Below are 26,681 nucleotides of genomic sequence, written 5' to 3' on the forward strand. Positions count from 1 at the left end.
GTTGCCGTTTGGGCTGTCCATGGCTCCGAGGATTTTCACCAAAGTGATGGCGGAGATGATGATTCTTCTTCGCATGCAAGGTGTCATGATTATCTCATACTTGGACGATCTCCTGATGAAAGCCAGATGCAGGGACAAGTTGTTACAGAACATTGCACTGTCCCTGAAGGTGTTGCAACAACATGGCTGGCTCCTCAACCTGCTGAAATCTCAGTTGATCCCTACGACCCGCCTGTCGTTTCTGGGGATGAATCTGGACACAGAACTACAGAGAGTTTTTCTTCCGGAAGAAAAAGCTCGGGAACAAATCTTAAAACCAACCAGAGTGTCAATACATCAATGCGCTCGCTTGCTGGGAAAGATGGTGGCGGCCTACGAGGCCATTCAGTTTGGCAGATTCCATGCCAGAGTATTCCAGTGGGACCTGTTGGACAAGTGGTCCGGTTCCCACCTACACATGCAACGGACGATAGTCCTGTCCTCAAAGACAAGAATATCACTGCTGTGGTGGCTGCACAGTTCCCACCTCATCGAGGGACGCAGGTTCGGTATTCAGGATTGGATTCTAGTGACCACGGATGCAAGTCCCCGGGGTTGGGGTGCAAGGAAGATGGTCAAGTCAGGAGACTTGTCTCCACATAAACGTTCTGGAATTAAGGGCGATTTACAACGGCCTTCTACAAACGGAACGCCTTCTTCAAAGTCGACCCGTCCTCATCCAGTCAGAGAATGTAACAGCAGTAACTTACATCAACAGCCAGGGCGGAACAAAAAGCAGAGCAGCAATGGCAGAAGCCACAAGGATTCTCCGCTGGACGGAGAAACATCTAAGCGCTCTGTCAGCTATCTTTATTCCAGGAGTGGATAACTGGAAAGCAGACTTCCTCAGCAGACACGATCTCCATCCAGGAGAGTGGGGACTTCATCCAGAAGTCTTCACAGAAGTGACAAGTCGCTGGGGTACTCCCCAAGTAGAGATGATGGCGTCTCGTCTCAACAAGAAACTCCAAAATTAGGGACCCTCAAGCCATAGCGGTGGACGCTCTGGTGACACCGTGGGTGTTTCAGTCGGTATGTGTTCCCTCCACTTCCTCTCATTCCGAGAGTGTTAAAAATTATAAGAAGAAAAAAGGTTCCGACGATCCTCATTGTTCCAGATTGGCCAAGGAGGGCTTGGTATCCCGATCTTCAGGATTTACGCATAGGAAATCCCTGGCTGCTTCCTCTAAGAGAGGACCTGTTACAGCAGGGGCCGTGTCAGTATCAAGATTTACTGCGGCTACGTTTGACGGCATGGCGGTTGAATGCCAGATTCTAGCCCAGAAGGGAATTCCCAGTGAAGTCATTCCCACTCTTATTCAGGCTAGAAAGGATGTTACGGCAAAACACTATCACCACATTTGGAGGAAATATATTTCCTGGTGCGAGTCCAAGAAGGCTCCTGCGGATATTTTTTAACTTGGACGTTTTCTCCACTTTTTACAAGCTGGAGTGGATGCGGGCCTTAAATTAGGATCCATTAAAGTACAGATTTCTGCATTGTCAGTTTTCTTTCAGAAACAATTGGCCTCACTTCCTGAGGTGCAAACGTTTGCAAAAGGGGTGTTACACATCCAACCTCCTTTTGTGCCTCCTGTGGCACCTTGGGACCTTAACGTGATGTTACAGTTCCTTCAATCTCACTGGTTTGAACCTTTTTCAAAAGGTGGATTTGAAGTTCCTCACTTGGAAAGTGGTAATTTTATTGGCCTTAGCATCTGCACGGCGGGTGTCCGAATTGGCGGCCTAGTCTCACAAGAGCCCTTATTTGATCTTCCATGAAGATAGAGCAGAGTTGAGAACTCGTCAACAGTTTCTGCCGAAGGTGGTTTCTTCTTTTCATATAAACCAACCTAATGTCCGTCTCCCTCGGCACAGTTCCTATAACTGAGGTCTGGAGGAGGGGCATAGAGGGATGAGCCAGTTCACGCCCTTATTAAAGTCTTAAAGTGCCCATTTCTCCTGCGGATCCTGTCTATACCCCATGGTTCTATTGATGACCCCAGCATCCTCTACGGACTCAGAGAAAAGGATTTACTGGTAGGTATTAAAATCCTATTATTTATTAGTGCGCAAGCAGGACAGCATTTTCTCTTCTTTGGTGTTTTATTATTACAACCATGTCACCTCTAGTAATCCCACATGAGCGTCCATGTCACCTCTAGTAATCCCACACGAGCGTCCATGTCTCCTCCAGTAATCCCACACGAGCGTCCATGTCACCTCTAGTAATCCCACATGAGCGTCCATGTCTCCTCCAGTAATCCCACACGAGCGTCCATGTCACCTCTAGTAATCCCACATGAGCGCCCGTGTCACCTCTAGTAATCCCACACGAGCTTCCATGTCACCTCTAGTAATCCCACGTGAGCGTCCATGTCACCTCTAGTAATCCCACATGAGCGTCCATGTCACCTCTAGTAATCCCACATGAGCGCCCGTGTCACCTCTAGTAATCCCACATGAGCGTCCATGTCTCCTCCAGTAATCCCACACGAGCGTCCATGTCACCTCTAGTAATCCCACATGAGCGGCCATGTCACCTCCAGTAATCCCACACGAGCGTCCTTGTCACCTCTAGTAATCCCACACGAGCTTCCATGTCTCCTCCAGTAATCCCACATGAGCATCTGTCTCACCTCTACTAATCCCACATGAGCGGCCATGTCACCTCTAGTAATCCCACATGAGCATCAGTGACACCTCTAGTAATCCCACATGAGCGTCCATGTCACCTCTAGTAATCCCACATGAGCGTCCATGTCACCTCTAGTAATCCCACACGAGCTTCCATGTCACCTCTAGTAATCCCACATGAGCGTCCATGTCACCTCTAGTAATCCCACATGAGCGGCCATGTCTCCTCCAGTAATCCCACACGAGCGTCCTTGTCACCTCTAGTAATCCCGCATGAGCATCAGTGTCACCTCTAGTAATCCCACATGAGCGTCCATGTCACCTCTAGGAATCCCACATAAGCGTCCATGTCGCCTCTAGTAATCCCACATGAGCGTTCAGTGTTGATCAAGCTCCAGTCTAAGCATCCTATCTTTTTTTTTTTTATACACATAAAAGCAATGATTACAGGTAAACCATGTCAGTTATAGAATTATATATTGTATCCTCTAACACCCTGGGTCTTGTCTACTCATTTTATATTTCCATAATGTATTTTATTTCCAGCAGATGGACACACAAGCAGAAATATCTCAGAAGGACATCTAATGGTATCCCAGGATTCTGAAATAACAGATAATGACAGTAGACAGGATTCTCCAGGAGATAACCCCATTATCCCAATTATACATCCAGCTCTATCAGCTGATCCCCCTGATCCTGGGAAATGTTCTCCTGATCACTCTGATATTGGTGCATCTGTTACAGCTCTGACAGTAGATACAGAGTTTCCCTGTTCTGTAGATGCCAAATGTTTTACACAGAACACAAAGCTTATTACCCATCATCCAGCTAAGGCAGGTGAGAGGCCACTGATATGTTCTGAATGTGGGAAATGTTTTGCATGCAACTCAAATCTTGCTACACATCAGAGAAGTCACTCAGGTGAGAAGCTGTTTTCCTGTTCTGAGTGTGGGAAATGTTTTGCATTTAAATCAGTTCTTGTTACACATCAGAGAAGTCACACAGGTGAGAAGCCGTTTTCCTGTTCTGAGTGTGGGAAATGTTTTACACAGAAATCAGGTCTTGTTACACATCAGAGTAGTCACACAGGTGAGAAGCCGTATTCCTGTTCTGAGTGTGGGAAATGTTTCACACAGAAATCAGCTCTTGTTACACATCAGAGTAGTCACACAGGTGAGAAGCCATTTTCCTGTTCTGAGTGTAGGAAATGTTTTCCACGGAAATCAGCTCTTGTTGCACATCAGAGAAGTCACACAGGTGAGAAGCCGTTTTCCTGTTCTGAGTGTGGGAAATGTTTCGCATTTAAATCAGTTCTTGTTACACATCAGAGAAGTCACACAGGTGAGAAGCCGTTTTCCTGTTCTGAGTGTGGGAAATGTTTTACACAGAAATCAGCTCTTGTTACACATCAGAGTAGTCACACAGGTGAGAAGCCATTTTCCTGTTCTGAGTGTAGGAAATGTTTTCCACGGAAATCAGCTCTTGTTGCACATCGGAGAAATCACTCAGGTGAGAAGCCGTTTTCCTGTTCTGAGTGTGGGAAATGTTTCGCATTTAAATCAGTTCTTGTTACACATCAGAGAAGTCACTCAGGTGAGAAGCCGTTTTCCTGTTCTGAGTGTGGGAAATGTTTCGCATTTAAATCAGTTCTTGGTAGACATCAGAGAAGTCACACAGGTGAGAAGCCGTATTCCTGTTCTGAGTGTGGGAAATGTTTTGCATTCAAATCACATTTTGATATTCATCAGCATACTCACACAGTTGAGAAGCCGTATTCCTGTTCTGAGTGTAGGAAATGTTTTGCACGGAAATCAGATCTTGTTACACATCAGAGAAGTCACACAGGTGAGAAGCCGTTTTCCTGTTCTGAGTGTGGGAAATGTTTTGCATTCAAATCACATTTTGTTATTCATCAGCATACTCACACAGGTGAGAAGCCATTTCCATGTTCTGAGTGTGGGAAATGTTTTGCACGGAAATCAGATCTTGTTAAACATCAGAGAAGTCACACAGGTGAGAAGCCGTATTCCTGTTCTGAGTGTGGGAAATGTTTTACACAGAAATCAGTTCTTGTTACACATCAGAGTAGTCACACAGGTGAGAAGCCATTTTCCTGTTCTGAGTGTAGGAAATGTTTTCCACGGAAATCAGATCTTGTTGCACATCAGAGAAGTCACACAGGTGAGAGGCCATTTCCATGTTATGAGTGTGGGAAATGTTTTACACATAAATCAGCTCTTGTTAGACATCAGAGAAATCACACAGGTGAGAAGCCATACTTCTGTTCTGAGTGTGGGAAATGTTTTGCACGGAAATCACATCTTGTTCTACATCAGAGAAGTCATACAGGTGAGAAGCCGTATTCCTGTTCTGTGTGTGGGAAATGTTTTGCATATAAATCAAATCTTGTTACACATCAGAGGAGTCACACAGGTGAAAAGCCATTTTCATGCTGTGAGAGAAATAAATCCGCTCTTGTTGAACATATTAGACATTACCCAAATACGGAACCATTTACATCTTCTGGAGTATAATTATCACTGTCATGCAATGTTCCTCAAGGGTCAACCTTATCTCCTATGCTTTATGCAATATAAATGCTACCACTGGGTGATATAATCAGACGTCTTGGCCTGGTCTACCACTGCTATGCAGATGACTTGCTTTTTGCTCCATGTACTGAGAACCTAATACCAATCCTAAATGGTTGTCTAGCTGAGCGCCATGGGTGGAATGATGCCAGTTGGCTGTGACTCAGTCTTTGTGAAACATAATAGAAGCTCACCAACAAAGGACAAGACTTTACCAACCATCTGGATTTATGCTTTGGTGTACAGAATTGAAAATACTGAACATGTGCTGAATCTTTGTGTTGTCCTGGTATGTGGCTGACACAGACATCAGGTATCTGCCACATACAAATCCTCATTCTTCCATCTGTGGACCATAGCCAGAATCAAGCACTTGATTCCCTCAGAAGTTCATAGACTACTGCAATGCCATCTACCTGGGTCTCCCAGCAAAAGAATTACAGAGCTTGCAGCTAGTACAGAATGCAGCAGCAAAGCTGTTACCTAACCAGCCCGTTCCTGCCGCATAACACCAATTCTCTACTCCCTTCACCGGCTGCCTGTAAGATGACAAATCTATTTCATAATTGGCTAACTGACCTTCCCAGCCCAACATTACATGGTCCAAGGTACTAGAAGCAGCTTCTGCCTCCTTACTGCCCTGCTTGCTTGCTTGCTACTACAGATAAAGGACTGTTACCAGCAGTACCAAGAATCTCCTGTCATTCATTTATGGGTTGAATGTTTAGCTTTGTAGCTCTGACCATGGAACTCACTGCCTTGCACAGTCCAATAGGCCTCCACTCTAGAGACCTTCACAAGCAGACTGATGACTGTTACTCACGCTTTTCATTAATGTACCTCTATTTCTCATACGTCCTAGAGAATGCTGGGGATTCCAAAAGGACCATGGGGTATAGACGCATCCGCAGGAGCTTGGGCACACTGTAAAGACTTAAACTGGGTGTGAACTGGCTCCTCCCTCTATGCCCCTCCTCCAGACCTCAGTTAGACTTTGTGCCCAGGAGTGATGGGTCACACACTAGGGGAGCTCTACTGAGTTTCTCTGAAAGACTTTATGTTAGGTTTTTTATTTTCAGGGAGACCTGCTGGCTACAGGCTCCCTGCAGTGTGGGACTGAGGGGAGAGAAGCAGGACCTACTTCTGTGAGTTTCAAGGCTCTGTTTCTCGGCTACTGGACACCATTAGCTCCAGAGGGTTCGATCACTTGGTGCGCCTAGCTGCTTGTTCCCGGAGCCACGCCGTCATTCCCCTCACAGAAGCCAGAAGAAAGAAGTCGGGTGAGTATTGGAAGAAAAGAAGACTTCAGACGGCAGAAGACTTCAGTAATGGAAGTACAGTGGTAGTGCTGCTCTTCATGCTCCCACACACCAACGGCACTCACAGGGTGCAGGGCGCTGGGGGGGGAGCGCCCTGGGCGCATGTTACTGGTCTGCTTAATGTGAACAACTGGAAAAAAAAAAAAAGCATTTAGGTGCCGAGGCACCGTGGTTCATCCCCCGCCAGTATACTTTAATTATTTCCCCGCCACCGCTTATACGGGTGCAGGGCACGCGGGGGGGAGCGCCCTGGGCAGCGAGTCAGTTTTAACAGTTCTTACTCTCGCTGCCGGGGGCTCCGTATACAGACCCCGTCGGCCGCCATGGGGTACAGGGCGCCGGGATGTGGTGGCGCCCGGGGCAGCATAGATAGTTAGAGCTCCTGGGCGCCGCACACGGGGACCCACCTGAGAGCGGCAGGTGCGCGATGCGCCGGAACTCCCGCTTCCCGAACGTTGTCTGGGGTGCACGGCGCGCAGGGGGGCGCCCTGAGCAGCATGGTGCTGAGTATATATATATATATATATATATATATATATATACCCTATATTTAGTACTCTGCCTATTTTGGTTTTCAGATCCAGGGGGGCTATAGCGCGCCGAGAGGGGCGGAGCTTAGCCTCACACACTGAGTCAGCGCCATTTTTCCCTGCTGTCCCCGCCAAGAACAAACAGTGGGGAACGCAATGTTTGGACTGTGTTGCCCTCCCAGAGGTGTAATCTCCCTGTGTATAGGGTCCCCCGGCTCAATATAGGGTTATATATATATATATATATATATATATATATAATTTTTTGTCGAGCGGGCTTAAGTGCGCCGGGAAGGGGCGGAGCTTAGACCTCACAGAGGGGTCAGCGCCATTTTCCAAAGTTCCCCACCGGGACTTGCTGTATACTAAGAAGGAAGGGGGACACAGAGTGTTTTAATGCTGTATGGGTGTCATACAGCATTAGGATTGATAATGGACGCAGAATCCTTGTTGTAATACATAAATACACTGTTTCCCTGTTTTATTTACTCACTATTGGTTAGTCGACGTGTGTCGACAGGTGTGAGGGCTTTGTCAAAGGCGCCTGTGGGGATAACTGTCGGTTTCGCCGGTACTTGATTCAAACAACTAAGTATTGACAGGTTACTTTTGTGTGCTTAAAAAAACAAGTAAACACACTAGGGGAGACACGGCGGTCGGTCGATGCCCTGTCGGCATCAACGGTAATGCCTGGCTAAAAGAATTAACAAGCTGTTATTGCCTGGTGCCTGTATTGGTATTTCTATATTTTGTTTATATATAAGTAGGGGGAGTGTTATTACAATTGTAGAGGTATGCTTCCCTCAGACCCCTTGGGGTTTCCAAGATTGTGATTATTCTGCCGCTTACTATTCCGGGCTGTCGACATTTCCTCAGTTTCTGTCGTCCGTAAAGTTCCTGGTAGATCCACATCGGGGGCATGTCAGTACATGGTCATACACATTACTGTCACTAGGGACCTGACGGGTCTTGACAATCCACTTGCGTATAGGTTATGTCTATATGTATTTATGTGTAGATATGACTTTATATATGCATGATTACAATATGTGTTATATTGTGTATTACATGATGTATATACATGAACGCTGAAATAATGGTATTGTTCTCATGGGCTGGTCGCTCTGTTGATTAAGCTCTAGATTGGCCGGGACGAGTTGGTTTCGATGCTCTCAAGGAGTCCGAATATTAATCTCTTCACAACGCGGAGAGAAATCTATGACAGTCAACTCCTGGTCGACGCAGAGCCCGGTCGCAAAGGATCATACACAGGCAGCTAAGTGAAATGTTATTTCTATACTTTGACCTTATTTGCAATGTATGCACTTGAGGGAGTGTGGTAGTCGGGTAAGCATCCGATAGATTTATCCTACTCAGAGTGGGTAGGGCTTGCCTATGTTTATTTTTCCTTTTAACATTACAGCAGGCTGCCAAGTGACAGCAGGTGGTGTGACCGGAAAAATGCGGAGGAGGTCTCCGGGAGATGCTGGTGGGAGGTATACAGCTGTTTGGTGTGGCCTCTCTTCAGTTAATCTCGGCGGTATCCGCTGATGAGGCTGAATTCGAGAGTTAACCTCCTTCACAACAGTGGATGACGCATTCTTTTGTGGGATGCAGTCGTTTAACCGGTTCGAGACCGTTCTTTTTCCTTTTCTGTGTAGACAGTGGAAGGTGAAAAGGTAAGTGTTCTGCAACCTGGTTAGGTTCGCAGAAGTGGATGTAGTTTCTGTTTCCACTATATACACCACTTGTCGCTGAGTCTATCTGGCTGGTCCCCACTTCAGTGACCACTTGTCCACTAATTTTCAGTTAGTCTAGGAATAGACTACGACATGTGAGTTATTTATAGAAGCCAAAGGGGAACATTCTGAGTTACGGTTGTTTCCCCTTACTGTTTTTTCTAATAGATTTTGCCTCTCCCCTATGGAAGGGGAGGTAACACGCAACGCCTTACAGAGGTGAGTCACGTTCAGGACATTGTCTGGTTGTCCCTGTAAAAAGGTGCATATCCTTGTTTATTTGACGGTTCTTCGGCGCAGAAATGGGCCTGTTGTTCCCAACGACGCAGATGTCAGAAGTGGTTTTCAGAGTGGATACTGACCGGTTAAGGTTTGGTGTTTTCCTGTGGAAAGAGGTCTGAGGGTCCAGAGTTGGATCGACTTTGAGGTGACACCTCATCAATAGGTTCCATTAAGAAGACAGATGGATGCGGCATGAGAGGTTTTTTTTCGGAGAGCAGGTCTAATACCAGAGTGATTTTCATGGGACCAGTTGGAAATGTGGTCCGGGTCACACCTGCGCATCCACCGGAATATAATCAAAACGGCCAGGACATCGCTCCTGTGGTGTCTGCTCGATTTTTTTTCCTTCTAGAGGGATAAAGGTTTAGATCTTGGTGTCCGTGCATATAGATCTCCGAAGCTGGGGAGCAGTCCTTTGCAAGGGACGTATTTCCAGAGGATGAGGTCAGGTTGGGAAACTTGTCTGCTGTAAGTTTTGGAATTAAGAGCTATTTTAGACGAACGTGTTCTTCATGCTCTGCCGTGTTAATTCTGCCAGAAGCCTTGTCAGAAATGGCGTAAGTAAGCCGCTAGGGCGGAACAAAAAAAAAACCCACGAATATGGCAGAAGATGCGCTGTTTGCAGTTGAGGGGGAAGTCTGGTAAACGCTATGTTAGCAGTCTTCATTCCGGAGGTAAACGACGGAGACATAGATTTCCTTTGCGACATGATATTCAGCCGGGAAAAATACTGTCATTATTGAGAAGCTTTCCCAGACGTGCCAAGTCTTTGTGGAGTGTCGCAATTGGACATGTTGGCGTTTCGCCTCAACGTGAGACCTCGAGGAGAGGGTTCCAGGTTAAGAGACACTCAGGATATAGCAGCGGACATCCTTGTGACACTGTTTTTAGTCGGTCGAGGTGGCCTCTCCGCTTTCACTTTTCTGGCAGTGGTAAGCGTAAGATGATCGATGATCCTCTGAACTCCGGTCTAACCAGAGAGGGTTGGCTATCCAGTTTTCATGGTTTACTCATAGAAGTTACTGCCCTCTTCCTTTACGTGACGTAATGTTACAACAGGATCAGGGCGTGTATCAGGACTTACCGCGGCTGCGTCTAATGGCGGGGCGGTTGAAGGTCGTATCCTAAGCTGAATGGGTGTTCCCAGTGAAGTCGTTTCTTCAATTCTTCCGGCTTGGAAAGAACTCACGGCACAGCGTTACAACCGTTGTTGGAGTAATTATGTGTCTCGGTGTGTATCCAGGAAGGCTCCTATGGAGGACTTTCAGCTAGGTCGTGCTTATCCATACGTTACAAGCCGATGTGAAGGCAAGACTATTACGTTTTTTTGCGGAAAATTTTCTCGTTTGGAAAGTGGTCAGGTTTTTGACTTCGACGTCCGCAAGGCGGGTGTCGGAAGTGGTGGTCTTGTCCCACAAGAGCCTTGTTTGATCTTTCAGGTGGATAGAGAGGAATTGAGTACTCGGTTGATAGTTCTACCAAGAGGGGTTTCGCAGAAATCAGGCTTTTGTTGATGCCGGGGGTTACTTAGGCATTAGCTAGTTCAAACCCCCTTGCTCTAGCCAGGGTTTTGAGTATGCAAGTCATCTATTTGGCTTAGTTTGGAGTAACAGAGACCCTGTTTATGTGGTATGTTCCCAGCTTACTTTGGGAGACTGCGTTATGCAGTTTGTTACATGCTGAATCTGTGATGCGGTCTGGCATGTTTGTTCTACGGCTGCTTTGCCGTCACCGAAGTCGGTGGAGGTTCCTTCTTTTGGGAAGACGGGATTTTCTTGGGCGAATGCCCGAGGAGTCTCGGCGGTTTAACTTTCCCGAGCGGATTCTTGGTCGGGGTCAAAAGTTTTTGCCATGCTTTACAAGTTTGATACCCGGATTGTTGAGGACCTTATGTTTGCTCATTCGGTGCTGCAGAGTCGTCCGCACTCTCCCGCCCGTTTTGGAGCTTTGGTATAAACCCCATGGTCCTTTTGGAATCCCCAGCATCCTCCAGGACGTATGAGAAAATAGGATTTTGGTACCTACTGGTAAATCCTTTTCTCTTGGTCCATAGAGGATGCTGGGCGCCCGTCCCAGTGTGTACTGTGTCTACAGTTATTGCTTTTTGGTTACACCCTGGTGGTGTGTCTTTTCTATCTGGTGGTTGCTACCGTTGTTCATGACATAGCATGCAGGGTCCTATTTTTGTTTCTGTGGACACACGGGTTGTGTTACGTATTCTCTCAGGGTTTTGTTCATGCCGTTGACTGGTATTCTACTGAGTGCCACGTTCTACGGTGTGTTTGAGGTCTGAGCTGGTATGACACTCACCGTGTTTATAACAATAAATTCTTTCCTCGAAATTGTCCATCTCTCCTGGGCACAGTTTTCTAACTGAGGTCTGGAGGAGGGGCATAGAGGGAGGAGCCAGGTCACACCCAGTTTAAGTCTTTACAGTGTGCCCAAGCTCCTGCGGCTCCGTCTATACCCCATGGTCCTTTTGGAATCCCCAGCATCCTCTACAGACTAAGAGAAAAGGATTTACCGGTAGGTACCAAAATCCTATTTTACTTCCTAAATAATACATCCCAAATGCTTAGGTCTTTTTTCTGCTGTTTATTTTGTATCTTGTGCTTTGTGTAAATGTGAATGTCTAATACCAGTTTGCACAATCTGTATTGCTACACGACAATATGGCGGCCATTGGAACGTGTTTTCACTTCTAGTTTGCCTAACTTGTTGCAGACACTCATCTTGATAAGGAGTGTCGAGTGTTTTCTGATACAAGATCCTATCCATATATACCCTGTACATTACCATGTGCATTAGAGTCACCCAGGTTCCATCTGCGGTGGTTTGTTGTATGTTACATCTATATGGTGCGGATACTCCCCTGTATGATTTCATAATAAAAGCTTTTGTTTGCATCTAATTATTGCATTAAATCTTTTATTTTTATTCTATTTTATATTCCCGTCTGAGTAATTACGCCATAATGTCTAATCTCGGAGTGGACCCCAGAAGATGTAAAGAAACCGTGTATGTGTTCCATCATTCTGTTTCGTGTAAGCATACAGGTAAGTGATGGCACGGTGGTCACTGACCGTCACATTCCGGTGGTATAATGGAAGTGGGAATGTCTCAGCTTATTCTAGTCTACTGCAGAAATAAAAAAACTCAGCCTTTATCCTGCTTATAAAAATGACAAAGCCCATAAATCAAGCTTGGTCGGACAAGACAGAATCCACATTAATGGTGGCACATCATATAGGCTGAGGACCCATACTTCTGGTATATATGGCATAACTCCCTCTTCACCCACAAAAACCTTTCCTTCACCATTCACAATGTCCACCATTGCCCCTTCAGAAGGGACACAACTTTCCTTTGCTTGTTCCACCTCCTCCTTCACAGCGCCCAGGACCACCTCCATGACCATTTCATATTTATCTGGAGGCCAGGCATCTGGGAGGTTTGTGGCCTGAGATAGTCACAGAACCACCAGGTAGTGGGCAAGAAGAATCCACAGCCTCCTGAGGAACTGGAGAGTCCAAGGATCCACCCCGCATGAGGCAGAGAAGGGTCAACCACAAGGACTCGCTCACCAATTTCCTTCCTAAAAGCTGCTCTTTACCCAGTTTGGTACCTGTGGGATCCCACTCCAATTTCCCTTGGGAGTCCTTACCCTCACTAATCCCTTCTGAACCTACCAGTTCCTTCCCCTTCCAACCACTCCTCATTTTTAAGCTTTTCACCACCTGCTGTGTGAGTCCCATCCAACTACTCCATTCCTTGACTCATTGGTGTAGCAACCCCCTTCTCCCCTCCACACCCACCACACTGCTACACTGCAGTTAAGCTGTGAGACTTGATGCTAGCAGTACTCACTACTCAGCACACGCACTCACATCATGATTACACAGCTGTGCCAGAGACACTGTCTCACTGACAACCAGGACGAGACACTCCCAGAAAGGCATGTATGTATGAGTACGGAGAGAGTGGGCGCAGTGGGGCTGCATGACTGACCAGGACGAGACACTCCCAGAAAGGCATGTATGTATGAGTATAGAGAGAGTGGGCGCAGTGGGGCTGCATCACTGACAACCAGGATGAGACACTCCCAGAAAGGCATGTATGTATGAGTACGAAGAGAGTGGGCGCAGTGGGGCTGCATCACTGACAGCCAGGACGAGACACTCCCAGAAAGGCATGTATGTATGAGTACAGAGAGAGTGGGAGCAGTGGGGCTGCATCACTGACAACCAGGACGAGACACTCCCAGAAAGGCATGTATGTATGAGTACAGAGAGAGTGGGAGCAGTGGGGCTGCATCACTGACACCCAGGACGAGACACTCCCAGAAAGGCATGTATGTATGTGTACAGAGAGAGTGGGCGCAGTGGGGCTGCATGACTGACAACCAGGACGAGACACTCCAGAAAGGCATGTATGTATGAGTACAGAGAGAGTGGTCGCAGTGGGGCTGCATCACTGGCCAGGACGAGACACTCCCAGAAAGGCATGTATGTATGAGTACGGAGAGAGTGGGAGCAGTGGGGCTGCATCACTGACCAGGATGAGACACTCCCAGAAAGGCATGTATGTATGAGTACAGAGAGAGTGGGAGCAGTGGGGCTGCATCACTGACAGCCAGGACGAGACACTCCCAGAAAGACATGTATGTATGAGTACAGAGAGAGTGGGCGCAGTGGGGCTGCATCACTGACACCCAGGATGAGACACTCCCAGAAAGGCATGTATGCATGAGTACGGAGAGAGTGGGAGCAGTGGGGCTGCATCACTGACACCCAGGACGAGACACTCCCAGAAAGGCATGTATGTATGAGTACGGAGAGAGTGGGAGCAGTGGGGCTGCATCACTGACACCCAGGACGAGACACTCCCAGAAAGGCATGTATGTATGAGTACGGAGAGAGTGGGCGCAGTGGGGCTGCATGACTGACACCCAGGACGAGACACTCCCAGAAAGGCATGTATGTATGAGTACGGAGAGAGTGGGAGCAGTGGGGCTGCATCACTGACCAGGACGAGACACTCCCAGAAAGGCATGTATGTATGAGTACGGAGAGAGTGGGAGCAGTGGGGCTGCATCACTGACAACCAGGACGAGACACTCCCAGAAAGACATGTATGTATGAGTACGGAGAGAGTGGGAGCAGTGGGGCTGCATCACTGACACCCAGGACGAGACACTCCCAGAAAGACATGTATGTATGAGTACGGAGAGAGTGGGAGCAGTGGGGCTGCATCACTGACAACCAGGACGAGACACTCCCAGAAAGACATGTATGTATGAGTACGGAGAGAGTGGGTGCAGTGGGGCTGCATCACTGACAGCCAGGACGAGACACTCCCAGAAAGGCATGTATGTATGAGTACGGAGAGAGTGGGCGCAGTGGGGCTGCATCACTGACAACCAGGATGAGACACTCCCAGAATGGCATGTATGTATGAGTACGGAGAGAGTGGGAGCAGTGGGGCTGCATCACTGACAACCAGGACGAGACACTCCCAGAAAGACATGTATGTATGAGTACGGAGAGAGTGGGTGCAGTGGGGCTGCATCACTGACAGCCAGGACGAGACACTCCCAGAAAGGCATGTATGTATGAGTACGGAGAGAGTGGGAGCAGTGGGGCTGCATCACTGACAACCAGGACGAGACACTCCCAGAAAGGCATGTATGTATGAGTACGGAGAGAGTGGTCGCAGTGGGGCTGCATGACTGACACCCAGGACGAGACACTCCCAGAAAGGCATGTATGTATGAGTACGGAGAGAGTGGGAGCAGTGGGGCTGCATCACTGACCAGGACGAGACACTCCCAGAAAGGCATGTATGTATGAGTACGGAGAGAGTGGGAGCAGTGGGGCTGCATCACTGACAGCCAGGACGAGACACTCCCAGAAAGGCATGTATGTATGAGTACGGAGAGAGTGGGAGCAGTGGGGCTGCATCACTGACAGCCAGGACGAGACACTCCCAGAAAGACATGTATGTATGAGTACGGAGAGAGTGGGAGCAGTGGGGCTGCATCACTGATACCCAGGATGAGACACTCCCAGAAAGACATGTATGTATGAGTACAGAGAGAGTGGGAGCAGTGGGGCTGCATCACTGACACCCAGGACGAGACACTCCCAGAAAGACATGTATGTATGAGTACGGAGAGAGTGGGCGCAGTGGGGCTGCATCACTGACACCCAGGATGAGACACTCCCAGAAAGGCATGTATGTATGTGTACGGAGAGAGTGGGTGCAGTGGGGCTGCATGACTGACACCCAGGATGAGACACTCCCAGAAAGGCATGTATGTATGAGTACGGAGAGAGTGGGCGCAGTGGGGCTGCATGACTGACACCCAGGATGAGACACTCCCAGAAAGGCATGTATGTATGAGTACGGAGAGAGTGGGAGCAGTGGGGCTGCATCACTGACCAGGACGAGACACTCCCAGAAAGACATGTATGTATGAGTACGGAGAGAGTGGGCGCAGTGGGGCTGCATCACTGACAGCCAGGACGAGACACTCCCAGAAAGGCATGTATGTATGAGTACAGAGAGAGTGGGAGCAGTGGGGCTGCATCACTGACAACCAGGATGAGACACTCCCAGAAAGGCATGTATGTATGAGTACAGAGAGAGTGGGAGCAGTGGGGCTGCATCACTGACACCCAGGATGAGACACTCCCAGAAAGACATGTATGTATGAGTACAGAGAGAGTGGGAGCAGTGGGGCTGCAACACTGACAACCAGGACGATACACTCCCAGAAAGGCATGTATGTATGAGTACAGAGAGAGTGGGAGCAGTGGGGCTGCATCACTGACACCCAGGATGAGACACTCCCAGAAAGGCATGTATGTATGAGTACAGAGAGAGTGGGAGCAGTGGGGCTGCATGACTGACACCCAGGATGAGACACTCCCAGAAAGGCATGTATGTATGAGTACGGAGAGAGTGGGAGCAGTGGGGCTGCATCACTGACCAGGACGAGACACTCCCAGAAAGGCATGTATGTATGTATGAGTACGGAGAGACTGGGAGCAGTGGGGCTGCATCACTGACAGCCAGGATGAGACACTCCCAGAAAGGCATGTATGTATGAGTACGGAGAGAGTGGGCGCAGTGGGGCTGCATCACTGACCAGGACGAGACACTCCCAGAAAGGCATGTATGTATGAGTACAGAGAGAGTGGGAGCAGTGGGGCTGTATGACTGACACCCAGGATGAGACACTCCCAGAAAGGCATGTATGTATGAGTACGGAGAGAGTGGGAGCAGTGGGGCTGCATCACTGACACCCAGGATGAGACACTCCCAGAAAGGCATGTATGTATGAGTACAGAGAGAGTGGGTGCAGTGGGGCTGCATGACTGACACCCAGGATGAGACACTCCCAGAAAGGCATGTATGTATGTGTACGGAGAGAGTGGGCGCAGTGGGGCTGCATGACTGACAACCAGGACGAGACACTCCCAGAAAGGCATGTATGTATGAGTACAGAGAGAGTGGGCGCAGTGGGGCTGCATCACTGACAACCAGGACGAGACACTCCCAGAAAGACATGTATGTATGAGTACGGAGAGAGTGGGAGCAGTGGGGCTGCATCACTGACCAGGACGAGACACTCCCAGAAAGGCATGTATGTATGAGTACAGAGAGAGTGGGCGCAGTGGGGCTGCATCACTGACAGCCAGGACGAGACACTCCCAGAAAGGCATGTATGTATGAGTACGGAAAGAGTGGGAGCAGTGGGGCTGCATGACTGACAACCAGGACGAGACACTCCCAGAAAGGCATGTATGTATGAGTACGGAGAGAGTGGGAGCAGTGGGGCTGCATCACTGACAGCCAGGACGAGACACTCCCAGAAAGGCATGTATGTATGAGTACGGAGAGAGTGGGCGCAGTGGGGCTGCATCACTGACAACCAGGACGAGACACTCCCAGAAAGACATGTATGTATGAGTACGGAGAGAGTGGGAGCAGTGGGGCTGCATCACTGACAGCCAGGACGAGACACTCCCAGAAAGGCATGTATGTATGAGTACGGAGAGAGTGGGCGCAGTGGGGCTACATCACTGACAACCAGGACAAGACACTCCCAGAAAGACATGTATGGAGAGAGTGGGCGCAGTGGGGCTGCATCACTGACAGCCAGGATGAGACACTCCCAGAAAGGCATGTATGTATGAGTACGGAGAGAGTGGGAGCAGTGGGGCTGCATGACTGACAACCAGGACGAGACACTCCCAGAAAGGCATGTATGTATGAGTACGGAGAGAGTGGGAGCAGTGGGGCTGCATCACTGACAGCCAGGACGAGACACTCCCAGAAAGGCATGTATGTATGAGTACAGAGAGAGTGGGAGCAGTGGGGCTGCATCACTGACACCCAGGACGAGACACTCCCAGAAAGACATGTATGTATGAGTACGGAGAGAGTGGGTGCAGTGGGGCTGCATCACTGACAACCAGGACGAGACACTCCCAGAAAGACATGTATGTATGAGTACGGAGAGAGTGGGTGCAGTGGGGCTGCATCACTGACAGCCAGGACGAGACACTCCCAGAAAGGCATGTATGTATGAGTACGGAGAGAGTGGGCGCAGTGGGGCTGCATCACTGACAACCAGGATGAGACACTCCCAGAAAGGCATGTATGTATGAGTACGGAGAGAGTGGGAGCAGTGGGGCTGCATCACTGACAACCAGGACGAGACACTCCCAGAAAGACATGTATGTATGAGTACGGAGAGAGTGGGTGCAGTGGGGCTGCATCACTGACAGCCAGGACGAGAAACTCCCAGAAAGGCATGTATGTATGAGTACGGAGAGAGTGGGAGCAGTGGGGCTGCATCACTGACAACCAGGACGAGACACTCCCAGAAAGGCATGTATGTATGAGTACGGAGAGAGTGGTCGCAGTGGGGCTGCATCACTGACAGCCAGGACGAGACACTCCCAGAAAGGCATGTATGTATGAGTACAGAGAGAGTGGGAGCAGTGGGGCTGCATCACTGACACCCAGGACGAGACACTCCCAGAAAGGCATGTATGTATGAGTACGGAGAGAGTGGGAGCAGTGGGGCTGCATCACTGACAGCCAGGACGAGACACTCCCAGAAAGGCATGTATGTATGAGTACGGAGAGAGTGGGAGCAGTGGGGCTGCATCACTGACACCCAGGATGAGACACTCCCAGAAAGGCATGTATGTATGAGTACAGAGAGAGTGGGTGCAGTGGGGCTGCATGACTGACACCCAGGATGAGACACTCCCAGAAAGACATGTATGTATGAGTACGGAGAGAGTGAGAGCAGTGGGGCTGCATGACTGACAACCAGGACGAGACACTCCCAGAAAGGCATGTATGTATGAGTACAGAGAGAGTGGGAGCAGTGGGGCTGCATCACTGACAGCCAGGACGAGACACTCCCAGAAAGGCATGTATGTATGAGTACGGAGAAAGTGGGAGCAGTGGGGCTGCATCACTGACACCCAGGATGAGACACTCCCAGAAAGACATGTATGTATGAGTACGGAGAGAGTGGGCGCAGTGGGGCTGCATGACTGACACCCAGGATGAGACACTCCCAGAAAGACATGTATGTATGAGTACGGAGAGAGTGGGAGCAGTGGGGCTGCATCACTGACAACCAGGACGAGACACTCCCAGAAAGACATGTATGTATGAGTACGGAGAAAGTGGGAGCAGTGGGGCTGCATCACTGACACCCAGGATGAGACACTCCCAGAAAGACATGTATGTATGAGTACGGAGAGAGTGAGAGCAGTGGGGCTGCATGACTGACAACCAGGACGAGACACTCCCAGAAAGGCATGTATGTATGAGTACAGAGAGAGTGGGCGCAGTGGGGCTGCATCACTGACAACCAGGACGAGACACTCCCAGAAAGGCATGTATGTATGAGTACAGAGAGAGTGGGCGCAGTGGGGCTGCATCACTGACAACCAGGACGAGACACTCCCAGAAAGACATGTATGTATGAGTACGGAGAGAGTGGGCGCAGTGGGGCTGCATGACTGACACCCAGGATGAGACACTCCCAGAAAGACATGTATGTATGAGTACGGAGAGAGTGGGCGCAGTGGGGCTGCATCACTGACAGCCAGGATGAGACACTCCCAGAAAGGCATGTATGTATGAGTACGGAGAGAGTGGGTGCAGTGGGGCTGCATCACTGACACCCAGGATGAGACACTCCCAGAAAGGCATGTATGTATGAGTACAGAGAGAGTGGGAGCAGTGGGGCTGTATGACTGACACCCAGGATGAGACACTCCCAGAAAGGCATGTATGTATGAGTACGGAGAGAGTGGGAGCAGTGGGGCTGCATCACTGACCAGGACGAGACACTTCCAGAAAGGCATGTATGTATGAGTACGGAGAGAGTGGGCACAGTGGGGCTGCATCACTGACAACCAGGACGAGACACTCCCAGAAAGGCATGTATGTATGAGTACGGAGAGAGTGGGCGCAGTGGGGCTGCATGACTGACACCCAGGATGAGACACTCCCAGAAAGACATGTATGTATGAGTACGGAGAGAGTGAGAGCAGTGGGGCTGCATGACTGACAACCAGGACGAGACACTCCCAGAAAGACATGTATGTATGAGTACGGAGAGAGTGGGCGCAGTGGGGCTGCATGACTGACACCCAGGATGAGACACTCCCAGAAAGACATGTATGTATGAGTACGGAGAGAGTGAGAGCAGTGGGGCTGCATCACTGACAACCAGGACGAGACACTCCCAGAAAGACATGTATGTATGAGTACGGAGAGAGTGGGCGCAGTGGGGCTGCATGACTGACACCCAGGATGAGACACTCCCAGAAAGACATGTATGTATGAGTACGGAGAGAGTGAGAGCAGTGGGGCTGCATGACTGACAACCAGGACGAGACACTCCCAGAAAGGCATGTATGTATGAGTACAGAGAGAGTGGGCGCAGTGGGGCTGCATCACTGACAACCAGGACGAGACACTCCCAGAAAGACATGTATGTATGAGTACGGAGAGAGTGGGAGCAGTGGGGCTGCATCACTGACAGCCAGGACGAGACACTCCCAGAAAGGCATGTATGTATGAGTACGGAAAGAGTGGGAGCAGTGGGGCTGCATGACTGACAACCAGGACGAGACACTCCCAGAAAGGCATGTATGTATGAGTACGGAGAGAGTGGGAGCAGTGGGGCTGCATCACTGACAGCCAGGACGAGACACTCCCAGAAAGGCATGTATGTATGAGTACGGAGAGAGTGGGCGCAGTGGGGCTGCATCACTGACAACCAGGACGAGACACTCCCAGAAAGACATGTATGTATGAGTACGGAGAGAGTGGGAGCAGTGGGGCTGCATCACTGACAGCCAGGACGAGACACTCCCAGAAAGGCATGTATGTATGAGTACGGAGAGAGTGGGCGCAGTGGGGCTACATCACTGACAACCAGGACAAGACACTCCCAGAAAGACATGTATGGAGAGAGTGGGCGCAGTGGGGCTGCATCACTGACAGCCAGGATGAGACACTCCCAGAAAGGCATGTATGTATGAGTACGGAGAGAGTGGGAGCAGTGGGGCTGCATGACTGACAACCAGGACGAGACACTCCCAGAAAGGCATGTATGTATGAGTACGGAGAGAGTGGGAGCAGTGGGGCTGCATCACTGACAGCCAGGACGAGACACTCCCAGAAAGGCATGTATGTATGAGTACAGAGAGAGTGGGAGCAGTGGGGCTGCATCACTGACACCCAGGACGAGACACTCCCAGAAAGACATGTATGTATGAGTACGGAGAGAGTGGGAGCAGTGGGGCTGCATCACTGACAACCAGGACGAGACACTCCCAGAAAGACATGTATGTATGAGTACGGAGAGAGTGGGTGCAGTGGGGCTGCATCACTGACAGCCAGGACGAGACACTCCCAGAAAGGCATGTATGTATGAGTACGGAGAGAGTGGGCGCAGTGGGGCTGCATCACTGACAACCAGGATGAGACACTCCCAGAAAGGCATGTATGTATGAGTACGGAGAGAGTGGGAGCAGTGGGGCTGCATCACTGACAACCAGGACGAGACACTCCCAGAAAGACATGTATGTATGAGTACGGAGAGAGTGGGTGCAGTGGGGCTGCATCACTGACAGCCAGGACGAGACACTCCCAGAAAGGCATGTATGTATGAGTACGGAGAGAGTGGGAGCAGTGGGGCTGCATCACTGACAACCAGGACGAGACACTCCCAGAAAGGCATGTATGTATGAGTACGGAGAGAGTGGTCGCAGTGGGGCTGCATCACTGACAGCCAGGACGAGACACTCCCAGAAAGGCATGTATGTATGAGTACAGAGAGAGTGGGAGCAGTGGGGCTGCATCACTGACACCCAGGACGAGACACTCCCAGAAAGACATGTATGTATGAGTACGGAGAGAGTGGGAGCAGTGGGGCTGCATCACTGACACCCAGGATGAGACACTCCCAGAAAGACATGTATGTATGAGTACAGAGAGAGTGGGCGCAGTGGGGCTGCATCACTGACACCCAGGATGAGACACTCCCAGAAAGGCATGTATGTATGAGTACGGAGAGAGTGGGTGCAGTGGGGCTGCATGACTGACACCCAGGATGAGACACTCCCAGAAAGGCATGTATGTATGAGTACAGAGAGAGTGGGCGCAGTGGGGCTGCATCACTGACACCCAGGATGAGACACTCCCAGAAAGACATGTATGTATGAGTACAGAGAGAGTGGGAGCAGTGGGGCTGCATCACTGACAACCAGGATGAGACACTCCCAGAAAGGCATGTATGCATGAGTACGGAGAGAGTGGGCGCAGTGGGGCTGCATCACTGACCAGGACGAGACACTCCCAGAAAGGCATGTATGTATGAGTACGGAGAGAGTGGGAGCAGTGGGGCTGCATCACTGACACCCAGGACGAGACACTCCCAGAAAGGCATGTATGTATGAGTACGGAGAGAGTGGGCGCAGTGGGACTGCATCACTGACAGCCAGGACGAGACACTCCCAGAAAGGCATGTATGTATGAGTACGGAGAGAGTGAGAGCAGTGGGGCTGCATGACTGACAACCAGGACGAGACACTCCCAGAAAGGCATGTATGTATGAGTACGGAGAGAGTGGGAGCAGTGGGGCTGCATCACTGACAGCCAGGATGAGACACTCCCAGAAAGGCATGTATGTATGAGTACGGAGAGAGTGGGAGCAGTGGGGCTGCATGACTGACACCCAGGATGAGACACTCCCAGAAAGACATGTATGTATGAGTACGGAGAGAGTGAGAGCAGTGGGGCTGCATGACTGACAACCAGGACGAGACACTCCCAGAAAGGCATGTATGTATGAGTACGGAGAGAGTGGGAGCAGTGGGGCTGCATCACTGACAACCAGGACGAGACACTCCCAGAAAGACATGTATGTATGAGTACGGAGAGAGTGGGAGCAGTGGGGCTGCATCACTGACAACCAGGACGAGACACTCCCAGAAAGGCATGTATGTATGAGTACAGAGAGAGTGGGCGCAGTGGGGCTGCATCACTGACAGCCAGGACGAGACACTCCCAGAAAGGCATGTATGTATGAGTACAGAGAGAGTGGGAGCAGTGGGGCTGCATCACTGACAGCCAGGACGAGACACTCCCAGAAAGGCATGTATGTATGAGTACGGAGAGAGTGGGAGCAGTGGGGCTGCATCACTGACAGCAAGGACGAGACACTCCCAGAAAGGCATGTATGTATGAGTACAGAGAGAGTGGGAGCAGTGGGGCTGCATGACTGACAACCAGGACGAGACACTCCCAGAAAGGCATGTATGTATGAGTACAGAGAGAGTGAGAGCAGTGGGGCTGCATGACTGACAACCAGGACGAGACACTCCCAGAAAGGCATGTATGTATGAGTACGGAGAGAGTGGGAGCAGTGGGGCTGCATCACTGACACCCAGGATGAGACACTCCCAGAAAGACATGTATGTATGAGTACGGAGAGAGTGGGCGCAGTGGGGCTGCATGACTGACACCCAGGATGAGACACTCCCAGAAAGACATGTATGTATGAGTACGGAGAGAGTGAGAGCAGTGGGGCTGCATGACTGACAACCAGGACGAGACACTCCCAGAAAGGCATGTATGTATGAGTACAGAGAGAGTGGGCGCAGTGGGGCTGCATCACTGACAACCAGGACGAGACACTCCCAGAAAGACATGTATGTATGAGTACGGAGAGAGTGGGAGCAGTGGGGCTGCATCACTGACAGCCAGGACGAGACACTCCCAGAAAGGCATGTATGTATGAGTACGGAAAGAGTGGGAGCAGTGGGGCTGCATGACTGACAACCAGGACGAGACACTCCCAGAAAGGCATGTATGTATGAGTACGGAGAGAGTGGGAGCAGTGGGGCTGCATCACTGACAGCCAGGACGAGACACTCCCAGAAAGGCATGTACTGTATGTATGAGTACGGAGAGAGTGGGCGCAGTGGGGCTGCATCACTGACAACCAGGACGAGACACTCCCAGAAAGACATGTATGTATGAGTACGGAGAGAGTGGGAGCAGTGGGGCTGCATCACTGACAGCCAGGACGAGACACTCCCAGAAAGGCATGTATGTATGAGTACGGAGAGAGTGGGCGCAGTGGGGCTGCATCACTGACAACCAGGACAAGACACTCCCAGAAAGACATGTATGGAGAGAGTGGGCGCAGTGGGGCTGCATCACTGACAGCCAGGATGAGACACTCCCAGAAAGGCATGTATGTATGAGTACGGAGAGAGTGGGAGCAGTGGGGCTGCATGACTGACAACCAGGACGAGACACTCCCAGAAAGGCATGTATGTATGAGTACGGAGAGAGTGGGAGCAGTGGGGCTGCATCACTGACAGCCAGGACGAGACACTCCCAGAAAGGCATGTATGTATGAGTACGGAGAGAGTGGGCGCAGTGGGGCTGCATCACTGACAACCAGGACGAGACACTCCCAGAAAGACATGTATGTATGAGTACGGAGAGAGTGGGAGCAGTGGGGCTGCATCACTGACAGCCAGGACGAGACACTCCCAGAAAGGCATGTATGTATGAGTACGGAGAGAGTGAGAGCAGTGGGGCTGCATGACTGACAACCAGGACGAGACACTCCCAGAAAGGCATGTATGTATGAGTACGGAGAGAGTGGGAGCAGTGGGGCTGCATCACTGACAGCCAGGATGAGACACTCCCAGAAAGGCATGTATGTATGAGTACGGAGAGAGTGGGAGCAGTGGGGCTGCATGACTGACACCCAGGATGAGACACTCCCAGAAAGACATGTATGTATGAGTACGGAGAGAGTGAGAGCAGTGGGGCTGCATGACTGACAACCAGGACGAGACACTCCCAGAAAGGCATGTATGTATGAGTACGGAGAGAGTGGGAGCAGTGGGGCTGCATCACTGACAACCAGGACGAGACACTCCCAGAAAGACATGTATGTATGAGTACGGAGAGAGTGGGAGCAGTGGGGCTGCATCACTGACAACCAGGACGAGACACTCCCAGAAAGGCATGTATGTATGAGTACAGAGAGAGTGGGCGCAGTGGGGCTGCATCACTGACAGCCAGGACGAGACACTCCCAGAAAGGCATGTATGTATGAGTACAGAGAGAGTGGGAGCAGTGGGGCTGCATCACTGACAGCCAGGACGAGACACTCCCAGAAAGGCATGTATGTATGAGTACGGAGAGAGTGGGAGCAGTGGGGCTGCATCACTGACAGCAAGGACGAGACACTCCCAGAAAGGCATGTATGTATGAGTACAGAGAGAGTGGGAGCAGTGGGGCTGCATGACTGACAACCAGGACGAGACACTCCCAGAAAGGCATGTATGTATGAGTACAGAGAGAGTGAGAGCAGTGGGGCTGCATGACTGACAACCAGGACGAGACACTCCCAGAAAGGCATGTATGTATGAGTACGGAGAGAGTGGGAGCAGTGGGGCTGCATCACTGACACCCAGGATGAGACACTCCCAGAAAGACATGTATGTATGAGTACGGAGAGAGTGGGCGCAGTGGGGCTGCATGACTGACACCCAGGATGAGACACTCCCAGAAAGACATGTATGTATGAGTACGGAGAGAGTGAGAGCAGTGGGGCTGCATGACTGACAACCAGGACGAGACACTCCCAGAAAGGCATGTATGTATGAGTACAGAGAGAGTGGGCGCAGTGGGGCTGCATCACTGACAACCAGGACGAGACACTCCCAGAAAGACATGTATGTATGAGTACGGAGAGAGTGGGAGCAGTGGGGCTGCATCACTGACAGCCAGGACGAGACACTCCCAGAAAGGCATGTATGTATGAGTACGGAAAGAGTGGGAGCAGTGGGGCTGCATGACTGACAACCAGGACGAGACACTCCCAGAAAGGCATGTATGTATGAGTACGGAGAGAGTGGGAGCAGTGGGGCTGCATCACTGACAGCCAGGACGAGACACTCCCAGAAAGGCATGTACTGTATGTATGAGTACGGAGAGAGTGGGCGCAGTGGGGCTGCATCACTGACAACCAGGACGAGACACTCCCAGAAAGACATGTATGTATGAGTACGGAGAGAGTGGGAGCAGTGGGGCTGCATCACTGACAGCCAGGACGAGACACTCCCAGAAAGGCATGTATGTATGAGTACGGAGAGAGTGGGCGCAGTGGGGCTGCATCACTGACAACCAGGACAAGACACTCCCAGAAAGGCATGTATGGAGAGAGTGGGCGCAGTGGGGCTGCATCACTGACAGCCAGGATGAGACACTCCCAGAAAGGCATGTATGTATGAGTACGGAGAGAGTGGGAGCAGTGGGGCTGCATGACTGACAACCAGGACGAGACACTCCCAGAAAGGCATGTATGTATGAGTACGGAGAGAGTGGGAGCAGTGGGGCTGCATCACTGACAGCCAGGACGAGACACTCCCAGAAAGGCATGTATGTATGAGTACGGAGAGAGTGGGCGCAGTGGGGCTGCATCACTGACAACCAGGACGAGACACTCCCAGAAAGACATGTATGTATGAGTACGGAGAGAGTGGGAGCAGTGGGGCTGCATCACTGACAGCCAGGACGAGACACTCCCAGAAAGGCATGTATGTATGAGTACGGAGAGAGTGGGCGCAGTGGGGCTGCATCACTGACAACCAGGACAAGACACTCCCAGAAAGACATGTATGTATGAGTACGGAGAGAGTGGGCGCAGTGGGGCTGCATCACTGACAGCCAGGATGAGACACTCCCAGAAAGGCATGTATGTATGAGTACGGAGAGAGTGGGAGCAGTGGGGCTGCATCACTGACAGCCAGGACGAGACACTCCCAGAAAGGCATGTATGTATGAGTACAGAGAGAGTGGGAGCAGTGGGGCTGCATCACTGACCAGGACGAGACACTCCCAGAAAGGCATGTATGTATGAGTACGGAGAGAGTGGGAGCAGTGGGGCTGCATCACTGACACCCAGGA

The 26,681-nt window shown here is 50.5% G+C and overlaps 1 protein-coding gene across 1 annotated transcript; it reads left to right on the top strand.

Annotated features, from left to right (window-relative positions):
• Window positions 1–3,225: 3,225 nt before the first annotated feature.
• Window positions 3,226–6,136, top strand: LOC134984150 (oocyte zinc finger protein XlCOF6-like). Its single transcript, XM_063949772.1, has one exon. It carries the CDS (start codon window positions 3,264–3,266, stop codon window positions 5,211–5,213), a length of 1,950 nt encoding a protein of 649 aa, XP_063805842.1. The 5' UTR covers window positions 3,226–3,263; the 3' UTR covers window positions 5,214–6,136.
• Window positions 6,137–26,681: the final 20,545 nt, after the last annotated feature.

The sequence above is a fragment of the Pseudophryne corroboree genome, assembly GCF_028390025.1.
Source record: "Pseudophryne corroboree isolate aPseCor3 chromosome 3 unlocalized genomic scaffold, aPseCor3.hap2 SUPER_3_unloc_39, whole genome shotgun sequence".
Taxonomy (NCBI): domain Eukaryota; kingdom Metazoa; phylum Chordata; class Amphibia; order Anura; family Myobatrachidae; genus Pseudophryne; species Pseudophryne corroboree.

Coding starts and splice junctions, on each gene's coding strand:
- LOC134984150 (XM_063949772.1), top strand. CDS start 3,264: ATGGTATCCCAGGATTCTGAAATAACAGATAATGACAGTAGACAGGAT.